Source organism: Meles meles, chromosome 15, assembly GCF_922984935.1.
Source record: "Meles meles chromosome 15, mMelMel3.1 paternal haplotype, whole genome shotgun sequence".
Lineage (NCBI taxonomy): Eukaryota > Metazoa > Chordata > Mammalia > Carnivora > Mustelidae > Meles > Meles meles.
In genome coordinates, this window is record NC_060080.1 from 7,434,148 (window position 1) to 7,453,336 (window position 19,189).

The 19,189-nt window shown below is 46.9% G+C and overlaps 1 protein-coding gene across 1 annotated transcript in view; it reads right to left on the bottom strand.

Moving 5' to 3' along the window:
• The window catches only part of NOL10 (nucleolar protein 10), an 85,709-nt gene that overhangs the window by 37,184 nt on the left and 29,336 nt on the right, over positions 1 to 19,189 (bottom strand). The window contains exon 13 of the mRNA XM_045979896.1: positions 16,304 to 16,356. Coding sequence (XP_045835852.1) covers positions 16,304 to 16,356 — 53 coding nt within the window. The remainder of the gene's footprint in view (positions 1 to 16,303; positions 16,357 to 19,189) is intronic.

Below are 19,189 nucleotides of genomic sequence, written 5' to 3' on the forward strand. Positions count from 1 at the left end.
TAGGTATTTCGGAGTTTAAGTACGTGTCCTTGTCACTGAGATGATAAACGGGAGTCCCATGCACACGACAATGTTAAACGTCCTCTTGAGATCTGGGCTGCGGTGCGAGGGCAGCAGCGCGTGTACAGCGTGAATCTTTTTTCAGTGAAGTCAGGACAGATTTCTGAAAGCTTCATATACAACCAAGCTATGTGCAAACAGGAGAGAGTTTTTTAAGAAAAGCCCTAAACATAATGAAATCTTCAGACTCAGAATGAAAGGAAAGCCATGCGGTTCCGTAGGGGGAGTGAGGAGAGGTAAAACGGCACCTTGTGTTTGTCTTTGTGGGCTTGACTACACAGTCTGTGTGGGCTGGTTTTTAGTCTGAGTGTTCTGGGGGGACTGCGTCATTAAACAAATACTCAGGAGGCATTTTTCCTGTGCCTGCCTTAAAGCCTGAGGGATCAAAGACATTTCCAGACACGGGCATTGTCGCTTCTGGACCTACTGTTGCGTGAGGGGACAGACAGCGCAGGTGTGCCGGGCCGTGCGCGCAGGACCTCGGGGGAGTACACGGAGAAGTCCGGTCTCTGTAGCGGGAGGCCCAGAGGCTGTGCTGATGTCTGAGCTGAATTCTGAAGGACTTGGAGGATTTAGCCAGTGTAAAGGTAGAAGGAAGGGTGATGGAATCAGGGAGCTCTTTCTAGTGCAGAGAATTCAGAAGAGCTTAGATTTCCTAGGGGCAAGAGACAGACAAAACCAGGGAGGTACTGGGGCTTAAATCTAACCCTTTCAGATCATGCTGGAGTGTTTGCTTTTGATTTTAAGTATAGTGCCATGCCTTTAAAGGGTTTTATTCAAGGGAATGGGATCAGTCATTTGTGTATCAGATTATTCAGCTTTTAAAAGGGAGTGCCTTTGGGCATCTGGGTGGCTCAGTGGGTTAAGGCTCTGCCTTCGGCTCAGATCATGCTCAGGGTCCTGGGATCCAGCCCCGCATTAGGCTCTCTGCTCAGCAGGGAGCCTGCTTCCCTCTCACTCTCTGCCTGCCTCTGCCTACTTGTGATCTCTCTCTGGCAAATAATAAAATCTTTTTAAAAACGGGGGGTGGCTTTGGAAACAGAGACTGGGACATCTTGTGATTACGTAGGAAAAGTCACAAGGGCTCCATCTAAGCCCGTGGCAGTGGGTGGTGAAGGAGGAGACACATATAAGCGATACGAAGTAGGGACATCCTCAGAGCTTGGGGATCCTTGGGAGCAGAGACTAAGGGAGGCAGGGGAACCGAACGGACGGAAGTACCATTCACAAAGGTAAGAGCTGTGGAGCGGGGGGTGGATGCTAACTTCAATACTAGAAAGGTCACGCTGTCTTGAAGCTCTTTCTGCCCTATGTATGAGCTAAAACTCTGGAGCTTCAGCCTGGAATACAGGAGGACTTTTCGGGCAGCGAAACTATTCTGTATGATACGTAACAGTGGGTATACATCATTAGACACGTGTCAAAACCCACAGAATGGAAAACACCAAGAGTGAACCCAAACAACTCTGGATAAAAATGACGTGTCAGCGTGGGCTTATCCACTGTACCGAACACAGCAGTCTGGTACAGGACATTGACAACGAGCGCACTGTGTGTGACTCAGGCGTGTGGGAACTCTCTGCACTTTCCACTCAATTTGGCTGTGAACTTAATACTGTTCTAAAAAGTCAAGTCAGGGGTGCCTGGGGGGCTCAGTGGGTTAAGCCACTGCCTTCGGCTCAGGTCATGATCTCAGGGTCCTGGGATCGAGCCCCGCATCGGGCTCTCTGCTCGGCAGGGAACCTGCTTCCTCCCTCTCTCTCTGCCTGCCTCTCTGCTTATTTGTGATCTCTGTCTGTCAGATAAATAAATAAAATCTTAAAAACAAAAAAGTCAAGTCAGTTGTGAATGAATGATAGGGCCACGCGCAGATGCACAAGAAGCAGACGCACGGCTGGAGCCTATCTCTCGATAAGCCTCACCACTGCTGACACGTGATTTGTTTCCAACTGAGAATAATGTTCTATTCTTCAAGTGGGTCGATACACAGCCTAAAGATACGAGCCACGGTGAAGATCAAATATTCATTTCCATTTTTTTTTTAAAAGATTTTATTTATTTGACAGACATAGATAGGCAGAGAGGCAGGCAGAGACAGAGAGAGGGGGAAGCAGGCTCCCTGCTGAGCAGAGAGCCCGATGCGGGGCTCGATCCTAGGACCCTGAGATCATGACCTGAGCCAAAGGCAGAGGCTTTAACCCACTGAGCCACCCAGGCGCCCCTCATTTCCATTTAACCGTTTTTAACCACCACCTTCTGGAGCAATTGAAAGTGCTGGAAACACAAACCGATCCTACCTCCGCTTCCCCCCACAACTGAAAATACGGAAGCAGGCAGGTAAGTAGATGGGGTCACTCTACTTCTCTCCTCTTTTATGCATGATTGAGATTTTGCCATAATAAAATTTTCGACACGAAGCATCAGTACTACCTACTCCACGTCAGCATGAGCTTTGTGAGAACCTGGGAGCCAGCACACACCACGACATAAAGGAAACGCACAACATGGGACGCCGGGGGGGCTCAGTCGGTTAAGGGTCTGCCTTCGGCTCGGGTCATGATCCCAGGGTCCTGGGATCACGTCCCGCATTGGGCTCCCTGCTCGGCGGGAAGCCTGCTCTCCTCTGCCTGTCTACCTGCTCTGCCTGCCGCTCCCCCTGCTTGTGCTCTCTCTCTCTGACAAATAAAATCTAAAAAATTAAAAGATTAAAAAAAACAAAGTAAACGGACAACAGGCCTGCCCTTGCGGAGCTCACCCCCAAGAACACGGCATCAGAAGACAGATAAACTTTCTTGGGGTTTGAGATCGCCGAGTCAAAGCAAGGACTGTGTGAGTCCCAGAACTTCTGTATTGTTTTCTGTATACGTAAAGCCTTTTGAACGAATGTAGCTCCAAATTCTTGCCTATTGGTATAACCTACTTTCTGTTTGCAAGGAGAACAGCCGAGTAGGTAATAAGCATATTAACCAAAGAAACTGCCACGGGATGTGAGCGGAAAGGCACGTTCAGAAGCTAAAACCAACCCCTGGTGTGGCCTTCCACCCCACCACCACCACCTCCGCGGCCACACCAACAGGACACGGGAGCCATTCAATTTACTTCCAACTCCACTGTGTCCAGAAGAAGGATGGTAAAGACATCGAACCCATAAACACCAAGATGACCTGACAGCCAGACAGCTGGGACACAAGTCTTCTGGTCGCTATCTGATTCGGACAGAGTAACTAGCACCTGAATAGGAAGTTGTCATTTATTTTCGAGAAAATGGGCATGCCAGACAGGTAACCGTTTAAGCACAACCCAACGCCATCCGACATATTAGCATGATACAGCACATGTCGCATGTGCATCAAACGTTCCCACACAAAATGACGTGCGTCTTGTCTAGCCAGAACGGAAATTAACTTCTGGAAACGGGACCGGGTGCTCAGAACGTTGCTTCCTGAGTGTCGCACGGGAATGCTTGCTGTCGGTCCGCCGTTCTTATGGCCTAGTAAGTTGTCATCAGAAATGGAAACGGAGAGGATTTCCACTGTCGGGAAAAATGCCTCACGTACTGTGTTGCTGCCTCAACGTGTTTAGATTAAAATAGGAAGTCCTTTGGTAAAGACACAAACAACTTGTCCGTGTCGGGACAGAACGCTTCACTAGCTTATTGGCTACCTGACTTCTGCCTTCACTTCCCATTTCACAGCGATGAATATGTAACAGACAAATTATGCACAGCATCCCACGCATTACAAAACAATTGCATGAGTAAAATAAAATTGTTACAACAGGTTTGCTGTGAACTTCAGTTGGAAGGAAACACACACACACACAAAGGGCATCTGCTCTGCATCCCTTTTCCTTTTGTTCATCACGAAAAGGTAATGAAAATACACAGGCTTTGCATCTAACTGTTCCACTAACCTATAAGTGCCTCACATTTTTTTCTCCATAAAATTAAGTCTTTCACTTTTTATAAGATACCTTATCCTTCTAGATCTTACAGGCTTATTAGCTTTTCCTCTAAAATATTTTTCTTGGAGAACAAAATTAAGCATGTGTCCCACTTGCACTATTACAAACCAAGACATCTGAAAAAGATGCATCTTTGGTCTGAAAACTGAACTCAGTTTACAATGAATTGTGTTTCTTCTTCAAATTTGTCTTTTTCTTCCTTGCAGAAGCTCTGAAAGTTCCATCCTCCCCAGCGCCCCCGTATTCCAACAGCTCCTCCTGTACTCAGTCCCAGACACTGTCCCCTGTAGTCAGTCCAACACCCCACCATGTCCTCTGCCTTTCCTCTGCAGGTGCCTTTCCTCCCTGATCTTGAAACACGCCTTCTCTAGATGGCATGACAACACAACTCCTGAACTCTCTTCTGAGTCTGCTCTGACCCTCAGCCTATAAATTATTTCTCAGAGACCGTTCCCACATTCAGATCACCCCTTCACTGGATCACCTTGTCCTCTACCCCATGCACAGGCGGCGTCACCACCAACATTCTGCCGGACACTCACGCCTTTGATTTACAGTGAGAGAACTCCCAGATCTCTTTTTCACAGAGGCTGCCGTTAAGCCCTCCTGCCCATTCCGAACTTGCTAACTGTGTTTTTAAAATCTTTTCCCGTCTCCTCCTCCATCCATTCCATGTAATGTTCCTGAAGTTCAATTTCATTGATTTAACCTCTTATATAGACATCAGGCTCTAAAGTCACACAGGTATGACGAAATGGAGCTTAACCAAAATTAAATCTGAAAATCCCTTCGGGACATCCTTCAGGAGGTGAAAGAGCACATTTCACTCGGTGTTGGAACAGGGCAGATACACGGGGGACTTGCATCTAGTGGCCTTGTCACGTCAAAAAAAAACAACAAACAACCCCACCTCTTTAATGGTCAGGATCGTACTCGGTGTGGGGATGCTATGAGAGATACGAGGGGGAACAGCTTTGGAAGAAAACAGCAGATCCAAGCAGCCTTTTTCTAGTAGTGTTCCTCGTCTCGACCACATAACACAAAAACTAATGGACTACCGTCTCTATTCTCCAGAATGACACGTATCTAATACCTTCCTCCACGCAGAGGAGAAAAGGTAACCAATCACGTACAGTGGATGCTTTAGGAATTAGGACCGAATTCTCCTAGTTGAGAAAGGCTCTCCACCACCCAGTTCAGTCCAGGATACGGGCCCACCACGTGGAAGGGCCACCACATAACAGCCACCGTGCGCTCCATCGCTCTAGCCCCCAGCGCCCTGAAGGACTTCTATTTATATTTATGTAAACTAGATGAACTTATTACAGGATTGTGCCATAAATTTAGTCAATGGCCACTAAGCTATTCCCAAATGCAAAGAAAATTTAACAAAATATTAGCAAGAATATCTCTAATGAGACTGTGATTGGTTTTTTCCATCTTTTTTCTGATATTTGAACATTTTTAAAAATCGATATATATTAGTCTTTTAAAAAGATTTTAATTTATGTATTTGGGGGGGGAGCATGTGCACACGCACAAGCAGAGGAAAAGGGACAAGCAGACGCCCCGCTGAGCACGGAGCCCAACACGGGGTTCGATCCCACAACCTTGAGATCAGAGCTGAGCCAAAACCACAGCCGGACAGTCAACCGACTGAGCCATCCAGGTGCCCCAGCTATATATTACCTTTCTGTTCACACACAAAACCAATTTTTAATAATCTCCAAGAGTCTATAATGACCCTGGGAAATACTAATTAACTGGGGAAAAAGCAAGGTATGAAACCACATAAGCAATGTTTCAGATTAAAACAATGGAAAAAAGTAACAGCAGAATATTAATGCGTTTGTCTCTGGGTGGTGGAGAGATGCCAGAGTTTTCTCCCGCTTCTCTTTATTTGCCATTTTCTCTAAAGAGCAGGCTCTGATGATACAATGGAGGGAAATGCATTTTAATAAAAATCAGATTTCTTATTTTAGCAACCAGATTTCATCACTGCTTTCTGTTTCAATAATTAATCACAAAATGAGTGGCATTTGACTGCTCCTTCTCAACCTGCATTTTATATGATCTGTTACAGACCAAACAATACCAAGTCCTATTTCCCAAATCATCTTCCTAGTTCATACTTATGATTTTACCACAAACTTTTCAGTATATCTGTTTTGCTCAAAGCACATTCCTTCCAAAAGCTACATAAAGGCCCATGTCCACGTAATGCCAAATATGCTCTGCCCCCGGCCTCCCTGAATTTTGCTACTGTAAGGAAGTGTAAGAGTCATAACCAGCTGACCATCCCCAATGTGCCCAGCACCACGATACATGATCAAATAAATACATCCGTTCCCCACAACTGCCTGACGACAGCACCGCTCTCCACAGTTCAAGAAACTAAGGCTCAGGCAGGGTAAGTGACCCACTCAAGGTCTCAAAATTTGTAAGTGAAAAAACTGGTTTTCAGACTCAGATTAGACTAATGACCAAATCTCAGACGTTTCTGCTCTGCAACGTGGACTGAAGAAATGCGTTCTAGATCCGGCTCTGCCCACCAGCTTGTCATCTGACTATAAATAAATAACTTGATTCCTGAGCTCTAAATGAAGGAGTTGGACGAGCTAAGTTCCCTTCCTTCTCCACCGTTGTGTGCTTCAAAAGGTTCCCCCATTCCCCTACAGCACACCAGTTCATGTTGTCTTGTATATCCTTTGTATGCTAGCAAATTCCCCAGGGGGACAGTTTTCTTTGTATCAGGCACTGCCCACCCAAACCAAGAGAATATACTGCTACTGGCATTATGCAATAGGAATTTGGAACAAAATAACTTTTGTCCCCGTGTCGAACAGCCCTCTGCCTAAACGAGCATTCCAGCTGAAAATGTGTCTTGTCACTTTCAGGAGTGAACGTGGACACTAGCGTACTCAGGGCCATTCACCACACACCAGGTGGCCAGAGAGATCTCACATCTGGAAATCTCCAAATACCAGATGAGTGGACGCGAGAGGGCTCTCAGTACCAGCTCGGGATCGAACTGGATCCACTGGACCACTCACGGTCTAGATTCGAGCCCACATCTCAGGAGGACGCACAGCACTTCTAGCACAGGGAGAAAAATGAAGGCATTATTTTCTAACTTTTAAAACAGATCAAGTCTGCATTACCCAGAAGAAAAGCCGACTTTTGCACAAGTTTCAATAAGGGTCCAACAAAAGCTAAATGCCTGTACTTGCATATTTTCCTTTTGCATTCCTCTAGGAAAGAGTTTATCCTCTTACCAGCATCGCTATTAAATCTTCTGGACAAGGTATTACTCTTATAAATCTGTCAGCACCTCCCAAATACAGAGATTGCATCACTCCAAGATGTTCTGATCTGGCTGATCAGAATGTACTGTCAGGGCGAAGGAACTGATCCTTATCCTACCGTATAAAAATCACACTCTGGCCCGACGAGCCCCGTTCTCCACTTCTGTGATTCGGTAGTGGTAGCAGGAAAAGGCAAATGCAAAATTCTAACTTGGTATAATAGCTAAAAATTAACACCGCCAACCAGCCATCATGGAGGCCGACAGTCATTATTTAAGATTCTCCAAATCACCGTCAACCCTCTCACACGTACTTGTTTTATTAGTTTTTCCACACCTCTATTACTTGAATGCCTCACTTCAGGTGCTAGAGGCATAACAGTGAAAGCCAAAACATGCTCCCGAATCTATGTTTCATATTTATGTGTTTTATTTTTATATTACTTATACCATGATGAGGAAATGTGTTAACTTTTTAAGTACATAAGTAAGTGTAGGGAAAACCATGGAAAACTATGCATGGTTCAGGGCAGGGGTTGGCCAACTTTTTCTTAAAGGGCCAGTACATATTCCAGGTTCTGGGGGCCATCAGGTCTCCGCGGCAACTACTCAACTCTGTCATTTTAGTCACAAGCTGCCAAGGACAATGCAGACACGAATGGGTGGCTGTGTTCTAATACAACTATTTATAAAAACAGTTGGTGGTGTTTAGTTTGCCAAACCCCTGATCTAGAGCACGCCCTCTGAGATCATCAGATTCTGATATACGGAATTTATTTTACGGCTCTAAATGTCGGCAACAGGTAGCAATGCAAAATACTGTCTACCAACACACACGGGAACTCTGTCCTGCACAAATAACCCTCCAGACCCGTGGAAAGGCTGCTCTGTGCCCATCTGCACATACCCAGTTCAACATAACTTTACGGCATGTAAATGTGTGCCTTCTTAGACTTCCCCTTTGATCTGGTGTAGCTGCGTCTGGTTCCCTCACCTCATTAACGGGCTAAATAAAAATCTTAACATGTTCGGGGCGCCTGGGTGGCTCAGTTGGTAAGCATCCAACTCCTGATTTCGGTTCAGGTTATGACGTCAGGGTCGTGAGATCCAGCCCCACGTCGGCTCTGCGCCGGACACGGAGCCCGCTTGAGAGTCTCTCCCTCCATGGCCCTCCCACTCCCGCTCCCACTCTCAATCTAAGGTAGATAATTTTAGCACATTTACTTGATATCTATGTGAGAGTCATGATTTAACCATTTTCTGAAATTATCTTCTCAGTTTTGGAGGTCTCGCCAAGATGCACGACAGACTCCCCTGACCGCGGCAGGTAAACCCCACCTAAGGAGCCGGCCTCGTGCAAGTTCCTCAGGCCCAAGCCCAGCTTCCCCGTGGCTCCCTGTGGTGAATGGGGGCAGGGAGAACTCTGCTGACTGTTTTTCTGATTTTACTTCTAATTTTCCTGTCTACTAATTTCATGCGTTGGTTTGGGTTCATTTACGTTATTCCCCGTTGTGGCAGCAACGGCTGGGGACTTGGTTTCATGCTGTTTGGTGATCCCTGTAGACGGATTAATGGGTCATAGAGCTCTATGCTCCGACAGGTGAGAGCAAATGGAGACTCTGGATTTTTGGCCTTTTTCAGCCGACAGGGCATTTTAAATTATGAGAGGAGTTACGCTAAACAAAGTGATAAGCTTCTGAAAGGTTTTAAGCAGTAAGTGATATAATCTTGCTTCGTTTTTATATTTTACATCACTCTGGGTCGATGTGGAGAACAGAGGGCAAGAGAGCTAAGGGAGAGAGAAGAGCGAGCAGTTACGAGGCTGTCCTGGCAATCCGGGGGAGGGGCAGGGCTGCTGCACAGGAACTCGGCAGGGTCTGAACCACCAGAAAGGGAGGCAACGTGACCTGCTGGCAGAGGGAGAAGGAGGCATGACGTGCAAGGGCGAGGGGAACGAAGCTGGCTTCTGGGCTCTGGGCCTAGGTAACTGGGCGACGGTGAGTCCTGCTAAAGCAGGAACACACGGGGTGTGGGGTAAGCGAGGGGGGCTGGGATCAAGAATTCCACTGTGGACTCACCAGAGACAACGTGACTGTTAGATCTCCCAGTGGAGAACCCAAACAGATCAGCGGATACATGACTGTAGCTCGGAGAAGGAAAGACCAGAGATGGGAATTTGGAAGTTATCGGCATTCGGGTGTTCAGAAAGCCTAGGGACAGACGAGCTCCTGAGGGAAAGCATATAAACAGAAGCGACAAGGACCTGAAAGTCAAGAGGAGAGAGGGGAGGCCCAATCCCCAGACCACACACAGAAGGAGCCACCAGAGGAGACTGAGAAGGGCCGACTGGACGACAGGAGGAAAACCAAGAGCATATGCTGTTCTAGAAGCCAAGGCAGTGTTTCAAAGAGGTGTGGTTGGCTGTGTCATGTGCTACTTAAAGTTAAGTGATCTGTATGTGAGAACCACGTCAAGAAAGCAAGCGCACTTGACTGTACGTACACACGACTCTCCAGGAAAAGCAGCACTTTTTTCATTGGCTAAAATTCTCTCTGCTCTTTGCTTTGTTTCTAGAGATTATAAACTACAGAACAAATCCATCGTTCACCATTTTGCCCCCAAGTATATGCTGCAATCGTAAGACAGGAAGAAGACCAAGTCCTTAACCCTGAACTTTAATATTAAAACCGGTAAGATAGGGGGCGCCTGGGTGGCTCAGTGGTTTAAGCCGCTGCCTTCGGCTCAGGTCATGATCTCAGGGTCCTGGGATCGAGTCCCACATGGGGCTCTCTGCTCGGCAGGGAGCCTGCTTCCCTCTCACTCTCTCTGCCTGCCTCTCCGCCTACTTATGATCTCTCTCTGTCAAATAAATAAATAAAATCTTAAAAAAAAAAAATTTAAAAACCGGTAAGATAACACCTTTATCGAGAAGAGACCTAAAATGTCTATATAAAAGGGAGAGTGGTAATTGGGGCCCGGTCCCCCGATGATATTCCTGTCACTGCACCCGGTCCCTCCCTCCACAGCACTTAGCTACACACTGGTCGACCACCACCCGCCCCTAGGCTGTGAACTCACAAAGGCAGGTAGGGAGACAGCTGCGCTCACAGACACATTCCCGCGTCCAAGCACACGCTCAGTACATTCTTACTGAACCAACAGAAGCCCTGGTCAGTCTCCCCACTTACTTTCATAACACAGGAAAAGACAAAAAGGCCAAGAGACAAAAGAGCAAAGGAGTCACCCACCTAAGAATTTTAAGCACTTACTTTTCAGATACTGTCAAGTCTAACGTAATATAACTTACTTGCAGTTTGGATAGCTGATAAAAATATGCTGACTTCTTAAGACGTGGTGGTAAGGAGTTACTGTTAAAAAGCACTCTATGGCTGCGTTCATAAGACTTCTGGAAAATTACGCCAAAGCACCCCAGAGCAGCAGTAATTGAAATCCTGGACTTAAAAAACAAAAGACGCCAGAGGGTATGTGCTATGGTGAGTGCTGTGAAGTGTGTAAACCTGGCGATTCACAGACATGTACCCCTGGGGATAAAAATACATTATATGTTTATGAAAAAATAAAAAATAAAAAAATAAAATTAAAAAAAAAAAGAATAAAAATAAATAAATAAAAAATAAAGACGCCATATCTGCGAGTGGCCACACAGCGACGACGAACACCACGTATCCGGGAATACGTGTGTACCAATCTGACAGAGCGGCTGAGTTTAGAACTAGACTAACAAATTCAATCTGCCACAGACAGAGCAGGCAAAATCCTTTGTACTGAAATTCCTCTGCTTTGGTCACAAAAGTCTATCAAGTAGAAAACACTGAGGAGAAAATTCCAGTACCCATTTTTAATCCTTTGCTGGAGCAACAACCCAGTGCATCCAAACGCAAGCATCCATATGGTGACTAGAAAGTTTTCCCACCACTTCCTAAGGGTGACTTCCAAATGCTACAACTGAGTGATGTCAAAAGCACTGACACTCCCCCTGCCCCAAAAAACCAGGCAATACTTCCTGACAGTGTGTCTCCCTAAGGACCAGAGCGCAGACGTTTGACCCAAACCAGTGACTAAGGCCCTATGAAAGCAGGAGCACGTGAACCCAGTGATGGGTGTCGGAAGCCCTTGGTTCTACCACAGGCCTTTCTCCAGATTTGTGATAACTCACTAAAGCGAAGAGACTTATACTCATTCTTTAGTCTGAGCCCTTTTATTACATTTCGCAACTAAAAAACGTTTATTTCCTTTGGCTTTAAGTGCCTTTGTGAGGGTGTGTGTTTGTGTGTGTTTTATAATTAAATGAAGCAAATATTCTTGAGTGTTTACACTTAACACCCTAGTTAACTCTATTTGCAAAGACAGAGTTTTGCGGGACTGATGCATGACGCTGGCTGAGTTCCAGGGCTATTTCCCAACAGAAACAAAAATGCTAGTGCAGGCGAAACACAATCCTTTATGTCTTTATTTGACTGCTGTTTTTATTTGTAAGATCTGAGATCCTGCCCCATTTTCAGGTACTTTGGCTCCAAAAATACTTTCCAAATTTAAAACACACCTTTAAATAGTGAATGTTAAAATATTTAATTCTTGGCTGATTTTTTACAAATAATAAAAACATTTCAATAAAACAACATAGTTATCTTTTTTCTAAAAATAAGTGTTTTAAAATAACATACTTAACTACCAATATTGATTACTGGGTTCAGTGACACCGCATATAGTCTGTAGTGAGTTAAACTTACATGTTTGATTTTTTTTTTTTTTTTTTTTTGAGGGCATCTGAGGGGGAATCGGGGAAAGAGAATCTCAAGCAGTCTCTACACCCAGTGCAGACCCCAACGTGGGGGTCGGATTTCACGACCCAGAGAGCATGACCTGAGCCAAAATCAAGAGTCAGATGCTTTAACCACTGTGTCACAGGCGCCCCTACGTGTTCTAAAAATAAAACTTTAACTGACTTTCATTCTTCTACATCAAATAGCTTCCTAAACAAATAATGATGCTTTTCCCTTTTACATTTTTCCTCAAGGTTATACATCCATACATCTTATCAAACGTGCAAGCAATCAACAACCCGGTTGTGAGGGGTTTGGGGAGGTCCTGACATGCCGGGGGCGTGGAACTCAGGGTCACCCCCAACAGAGACATTAGCCACACTGGCTGGGTTTTGAGCTGGGTGTCACGGGACCCTTGGACTCTCTCTGGAATCTACACAGTTGCCAAAGGTTTAATTATAAAGAACTACCCAAAGATTAAGTTACATTACAGAGGAAAACCAATCCTAAAAAACGATTCCTGGCATTGGTCTTAGGAGCTGAATTAGACCGTGGAATTTAAAATGCAAACAAACAGGCAAAATAACACTTCCTGGTCTCTGAGAGGGGAAGAAAAAAGGAGTGTACTGAAAAAAACAGGGTTAGGGCTGGAGAAAACCCACCTGGCCATGAAAGACCAGTTATGGGGTTCCGTATGCGGCAGTGTATAGTCAGGAATTGCACTTAATCTCTAAAGATTTCAAGTGTTCAAAAAAACGGTATCAGAGAGAGACACAAAACTTAAACTAAAAGAACATTAAGCGGTCTTCTTTTTTTAGTAGAGGCCCAAAGCAGGGGGCGGGGGGAAGAGCTTTCATACCTGATTTATAGGATGTTAAAACAAATCACAATGCAAACCTCCGAAATTTGGCACGATCGTGTATTAAAAATATACTTCCCTGGTTTTATAGGCATCAAACAAATCGTTGTGCCAAATATCAGCTTGGTAAGTTTGATAAAATCTCACGAAAAATGGCAGGCTTTCAGACCCCTGGGCTCTCTCCTTGTTCTGAAGGAGTCTTACAAAAGACTAGGTTCCAGGTAAAGGCAAGGGCACTATAAAAGCTCATGCGGCACAGGGGAAAAAGGCAGGTCAGGAAGGAGCGCCGAGTACAAGTCCCTGCACAGTGTCAAGCCGGGCACAGACGCTGCGCTCCCGCTCCGCCACCCGCAGCCACCTCGGAGTATCCCCTGTGGGCTCTCTGCACAGCCCCGGCTACCTCCGAGCTACAAAGAAGAACTGAGAAGGTCTAAGGCTAAGGTTTGTCAAGAAAGCAGTTTCTCACCACCTGGCTAGCACGGACCCCTATCACATGTTAATGGAAGTCCCTATTACTTGGAACCACCCCAAGGGGTGGACAGACGGAGTAAGAAGAGAATAATGGGTCTCCTACAGGTCTGAGATGATACAAACGTCACAAGCCAGGCAACGAAAACGAATGCAGAGAACCGGGGCAACGGGTGCCAGAGGGGAAGGGGACTGCGAGCACGGCGGTGGGGAGCACTGAGCAGTGGACGGTGCGGGGCTCGGCATACGCACGCCTACGACTGTCGTCACACTGTGCTAACGACACTGCAGTTACAATGAAGGCAAAACAACAGAGACCAGACAAACGTGTCAGGTGACTTTAATGCCTTGGAATTAATATTTCTGAAGGTAACTGAATGACCCAGATACAAATCTGTGTATAAAATATGACTTCACACCAACAACATCACAACTGAAAAACACTACAACCCAGTATTAACAGTGTTTATAACACTACAAGAGGGAATGGGTGGTTTTCATTTCCTTATACCTTGTAAAACAATTGGAGTAACTAGAAACATACATACGTTGTTCATCTAATCAAAAAAGTTGTGTGTTTGCTCCTTTTAAAGATCTTTTTATAAAATGGAGAAGAGGATACCAAAGGGAGAACAAGCTTTACTATTCCTCGCCGTCCCCCTCCCTTTCCACCCACGCCCGGAGCAGAAACATGGCTGCAGTGTCTGGTCTCTCCTCTCCCTTACTCCCCGCATCCCACCCGCCGCCAAGCCTATCTTCCAATCCCGCCCCCACCGCCGTCCGCAGAGCACGGATGGGTGAGGTGGTCTTAGCACCCGCGCACGGGACAGCCCCTCCGGCCTCCACAGCCAGCGAGCGGCTCAGGGCTCTGAGGCCCGTGATTCCTTATCCAGTCAGCGGGACTCGTTGTGGCCCTCCTGATGCGGCCCCCCGTGCCCGCAGACCTCCACCCCCCTTTACTGGTTGATGCCCCATACATCTGACCTGGGAAAGCCGTCACAATCCGGGACATCAACACCCTATGGGCAAGCACTAAGGGCCAAAACACAGTAGGCACTCCAAAGAGGAAGAGGAGGAGAAACCTCTCTCAGGACGAGAAGTAACATTTAGGAGGTGAGCTGACTGACCTCTTCTGAAGACCAGGTCACGCTGACCGAGGCACTTCTCATGATCTGTACACGCCCGCATCTGTAAACACTGGTGAGACACACCATTTGGCAATACAAGGATAACAAATCTCTGAAATTACCACCTGCCAGTTCAACCTTGTCTCAAACCAGAACTCAAAAGGCCACAACCACTAAAAAGGGAAAGCACGGGGGCTCGCGCACCCTCATCTCTCCTGCGCGTGCCCATGGCATATTCTTATGAGATCCTGTCTAAGCCATTCTCCTTGTGGCAGCCAAAATAATCCTTCCGAAATGCAAACCGATCGTATCACTCCCCCGCTTAGAGCCTATCCAAGCCTCCCCGCCGACATGCCCACCTGGCTTACAAGACCTCCGCCATCTGGCTCTTGACCCCCATCCCTTTCCCTCTGCGCCTCTGCCACGTGGATTACTTTCTCCCTGATGTCTGCACCCCGGTCCTTCTACTTCTCAGATCTCTCTCCCACCCGCACCCCACCCTCTCCATCCGGCGTACACAACCATCCTCCTGGTCTCTCCTAGACAGTCCATCCCCATTGGCAGGTTTCTGAGTACCCTCTGCACCTCCCCCCCAGGCCCCAGCCCCACGCCGGGTGGTGCATCTCCCCTCTTGAATGCTCCAGAGCACCCCCCCCACTTCCTCCCACGAAGCCCTCCTCAAACTGCGTCCTTTCTTCACTCCATCACCTGGCCAGCCTCCAGTACTGGGCCTGGCCCACAGTTGATGCGATCAAGAAATGTATTCATTGAACCAGCGAGGACGAGGAAAGACAGACAAACTGACAAGAATACAGAAACAGTATCAGAGAGGCCGGGGAAAATGGAACAAGTGACAGCTCAGAAAAACATAAAAGTCTGCTGCTTGAATGGCCTTCATTTCGCTAACAACCAGAAGAAATATCTCCAAGTGTTTTCGACAATTTGCGAGTTTCCTGAAACCACAGAAGTCAACATCCACCAGAATACTTTCTTGGGGAAACACACCATGAAGCTATTTCAGAAGGACCATCGTAAATACAAAGAACTTTCCCGACTGGAGGCTGGCGGCAGTTACGGAGTTTACCTCCCCAGAGTCCTGCCCACAACACTTCTCACCCCCACCCTCTTCTCCCCAAATCTCAGAAAGGAAGCTCTTTGCCAGCCACAAAGTAATCTAGTGCCAAACCCGTCCTATGTGGTTTTCTGTTTAGGAGATCCTACCTCCCCATGTCTCCGTCTTCCTGTAATCTGAAAGGCAGAGGCAGGGAAGCCTCTGTCCTATGCAAGAGAATTCTTGAAGGCAGAACGCAAGGCCAGGCCTGGGCCTGCAGGCTGCCACCGACCGGGCCCACTTAGACAGTTTCCTTGGAACTTACTCGTAAGAGAAACAAGATGACTGGAGAGTGCCAGGCTGCTGGTTTAGAATCAGACCTCCTGATCACTAGCAGCTTAAAGTTCACGGTTCTAAAATACTTGGAAACAAAAACTGAATGTAAATCTGAAGAACGAAGGCGACTTCCGAACGTCTATCTCCACGCGCTAGGAAGCGGTTTCCCCTAAAAGCATGGTGAAGCGTTATATCACTGGTTCCAGGAAGCAAAGTGAAACTACGAGTGAGTCCACTGGGTTTAATTTGCACAACTACATGCAGACCCAAAGGCCTTCAATATGACCAGTTTAAAAATAAACTGTCTTTGCTTATCCTATTTTTACCATAACTACTATTCTAGTTACTTACCGGAATGTAATAGATGCCCATCTTGGGGGTTTCGTTGGCGGTGAGCAGCATCCCTAAAAACAGACAAAATGAGAAAGGTAAACACATGGGTTGGAAAAAGGTGCCCTCTTCCATTTGTTTCACACTTGGAAATGTTCCAGCGAACGGCAACAGAGCTGGGCCCGGAGGCCAGGCGCCTAGGAATCAGGTCATGGGCTTCAGTCTCTGATCCTCCTAGACGGGGCGCCTAAGTATCCCGAGGACCAGCTTCCCCACCTGTAAAATGCTCAGGCCGTACTAGTCAAACTAAGAGGCACTTTCCGCTGCTATGCGCTCAGGTCCACATCAAGTCTGCCATCGTTTTTGAGGGGGAGAGTTTGATACTTCGGACACACAGACAAAATGCAGTTCAGGTGCACTATTTATAATAATAATAGTAATGAAGTTAAGAAAAAAGGCTTCTTTCCGTTAATCGGGAATCAAAGAACCAAGGCAAAGCACCTCCCCAAAATGTCACAGCGAAGTAGCTCCTGAGGTTTGCATTAAGCTTCGCACCTGAACGTCAAACAAAACGACTCAAGGGGAATGACAGCTGTAGCCACACCAGGAAAGACCTACACAGCATCTAACAGCCCTCACTCTACCCAGTCCTTTCACTCGCAAGGGAGTTTGAACAGACTCAACTAACATCCGCATTTTAAGAGAGCAGAACTGAAGTCTGGGAGAAGGTTCCAGCCCCCAGTGAAGGCATCCCCCTAATCCGCAGGAGCAGCAGCACCCAGTGACCCCGATTTTGCTCCGTTTCTGTTCTCCGCTCTCTGCCACACCTGCAACCTGCTCGTCCCCACAAGCCTCCCAACTCAGCGCCCGTCCTCCCGGCCCCACTCCAGAATGATTCGCTTTCCGTACAACTGAAACCAGCAACCGTCTAGGGAGTTCTTTCCAACTCAGCTAAGTGCCTTCACAGATATTACGTTGGTGGACACTCAACGAGCCTCTGAAATAAGAAATAACAGGGGCGCCTGGGTGGCTCAGTGGGTTAAAGCCTCTGCCTTCAGCTCAGGTCATGATCCCAGGGTCCTGGGATGGAGTCCCACATCCGGCTCTCTGCTCAGCAGGGAGCCTGCTTCCCTTCCTCTCTCTGCCTGCCTCTCTGCCTACTTGGGATCAATGTCTGTCAAATAAATAAATAAAATCTTTAAAAAAAGAAAAGAAAGAACAGCATCTTCATTTTACAGATGAAAAAAATAAATAAAGAAAAGTTCAAAGGGACTGAGTGCCTTGCCCCAAGCTAGATAATTTTAGAGCCAGACTTTTTCCTACACCCTTTAGATCTGACAAAAGAGGTCATTCTGGGGACTGAGGAGACAGATTACAACCAAAAGGAAGGTTCTTGCCAAAGATATTCCCTAAGCCTGGCTTCACTGGCTCCACTCTGAACACAGATTATTCAACAGTGAGCATTCCTCAAGGAAATGCAGTCACACCTACCCAGCAGACCAGAGAAAAGGCTCTAATCTAACCACCCGCCAAAGAACCCAGACTAGACAGGGCAGATTCTCTTCCCAATGGAACAGGAGCTCACCTGACCATATATGGACAATGACACAGCTGACCTCCCACCAGACTAAAGTGGGGAAAGTCAGAACTGAGGCCAATTATGAATAAGACAAACAAGAAACCTCACAAAGCTCAAGAACAAAAAGTTGAAAAAAAAAAAAACCCAGTAAAAGAAAGTTAGTTCAGCAGAAATTAAGACGATCACAGGCAAGAGAGGAGAAAAGTGTGAACACTGTATCAGGAACTTCACTTCCAGATAACAACATGGCCTCAGAGAGTTAGATGACTTGCTCAAGGTCACCACACAGCTAGGAAGGACAGAAGCTGATATTCTACCAACACCGAAGGCCGCGGAACGCAGGACTCTCCAACCACAGTCACAACTAAGAAAAAATGAAAAGACTTCTTGCATGGTCAAATAATAAAAAAATGTGGTGGCGCCCGGGTGGCTCAGTGGGTTGAGCCTCTGCCTTCAGCTTGGGTCATGGTCTCAGGGTCCTGGGATCGAGCCCCGCATCGGGCTCTCTGCTCAGCGGGGAGCCTGCTTCCCTCCCTCTCTCTCTGCCTGCCTCTCTGCCTGCTTGTGATCTCTCTCTCTGTGCGTTAAATAAAAATCTTTATAATTAAAAAATTATAAAAAATTTCAAAGTGTAAATATAAACACCACATAGCAACAGGAAAAATGTTACTGTAATGTCAACCAGAAAGCAAAAGACAACTCTACGTGCAGCGTTAGGACCGTGACTAAAACCCTATGAGCATGAGACAAACATAAGAATTTCTCTCAGGGAAACAGTAGCGGTACTTGGGGAGAGATGGTGCAATTCTGGATGGTTTTCCCTGTAGTGATGGTTATAGTTTCGACAAAGATAGTATCAATTTGGGAAGAAGGGAGATGCTCACTAGCGCCTGGCGTCACAAGAACCCGCCTCGAGTCTGATACATGCCGCGGCGAGCGCTGCCCAGTGTGCTGTGCGGCCTCACTGGGAGCCCCAGAGAATCCAGGAATCCAGAGAATCGGACGGAGCAGCAGGCCCCTCCCAGGAAGCGTGCACACATCGATTCTCCCCTGCACGTGCTTCAGGGCTGAAGGATCCACTGGGGCTCGGAGCTCAAAATCCGAAACCGTGCTCTCTGCCAGGGCTGCTCCTTCTGCTCCCAGGGCTGGTGTGCAGATGGGGCCCCGGCCGGCGGGAAGTGTAGGAATGGAAGGGAAGAATCTGGAAACCCGTGCAGCCTTGTGACACTGTCTTCTTGTAATTCATTCTTACTACATTTAGGAAAGTATCGGGCTGCCACGGATGGAAAGTTACAAAGGAATGGCAAACTCTTGCTCTTTCCGACACT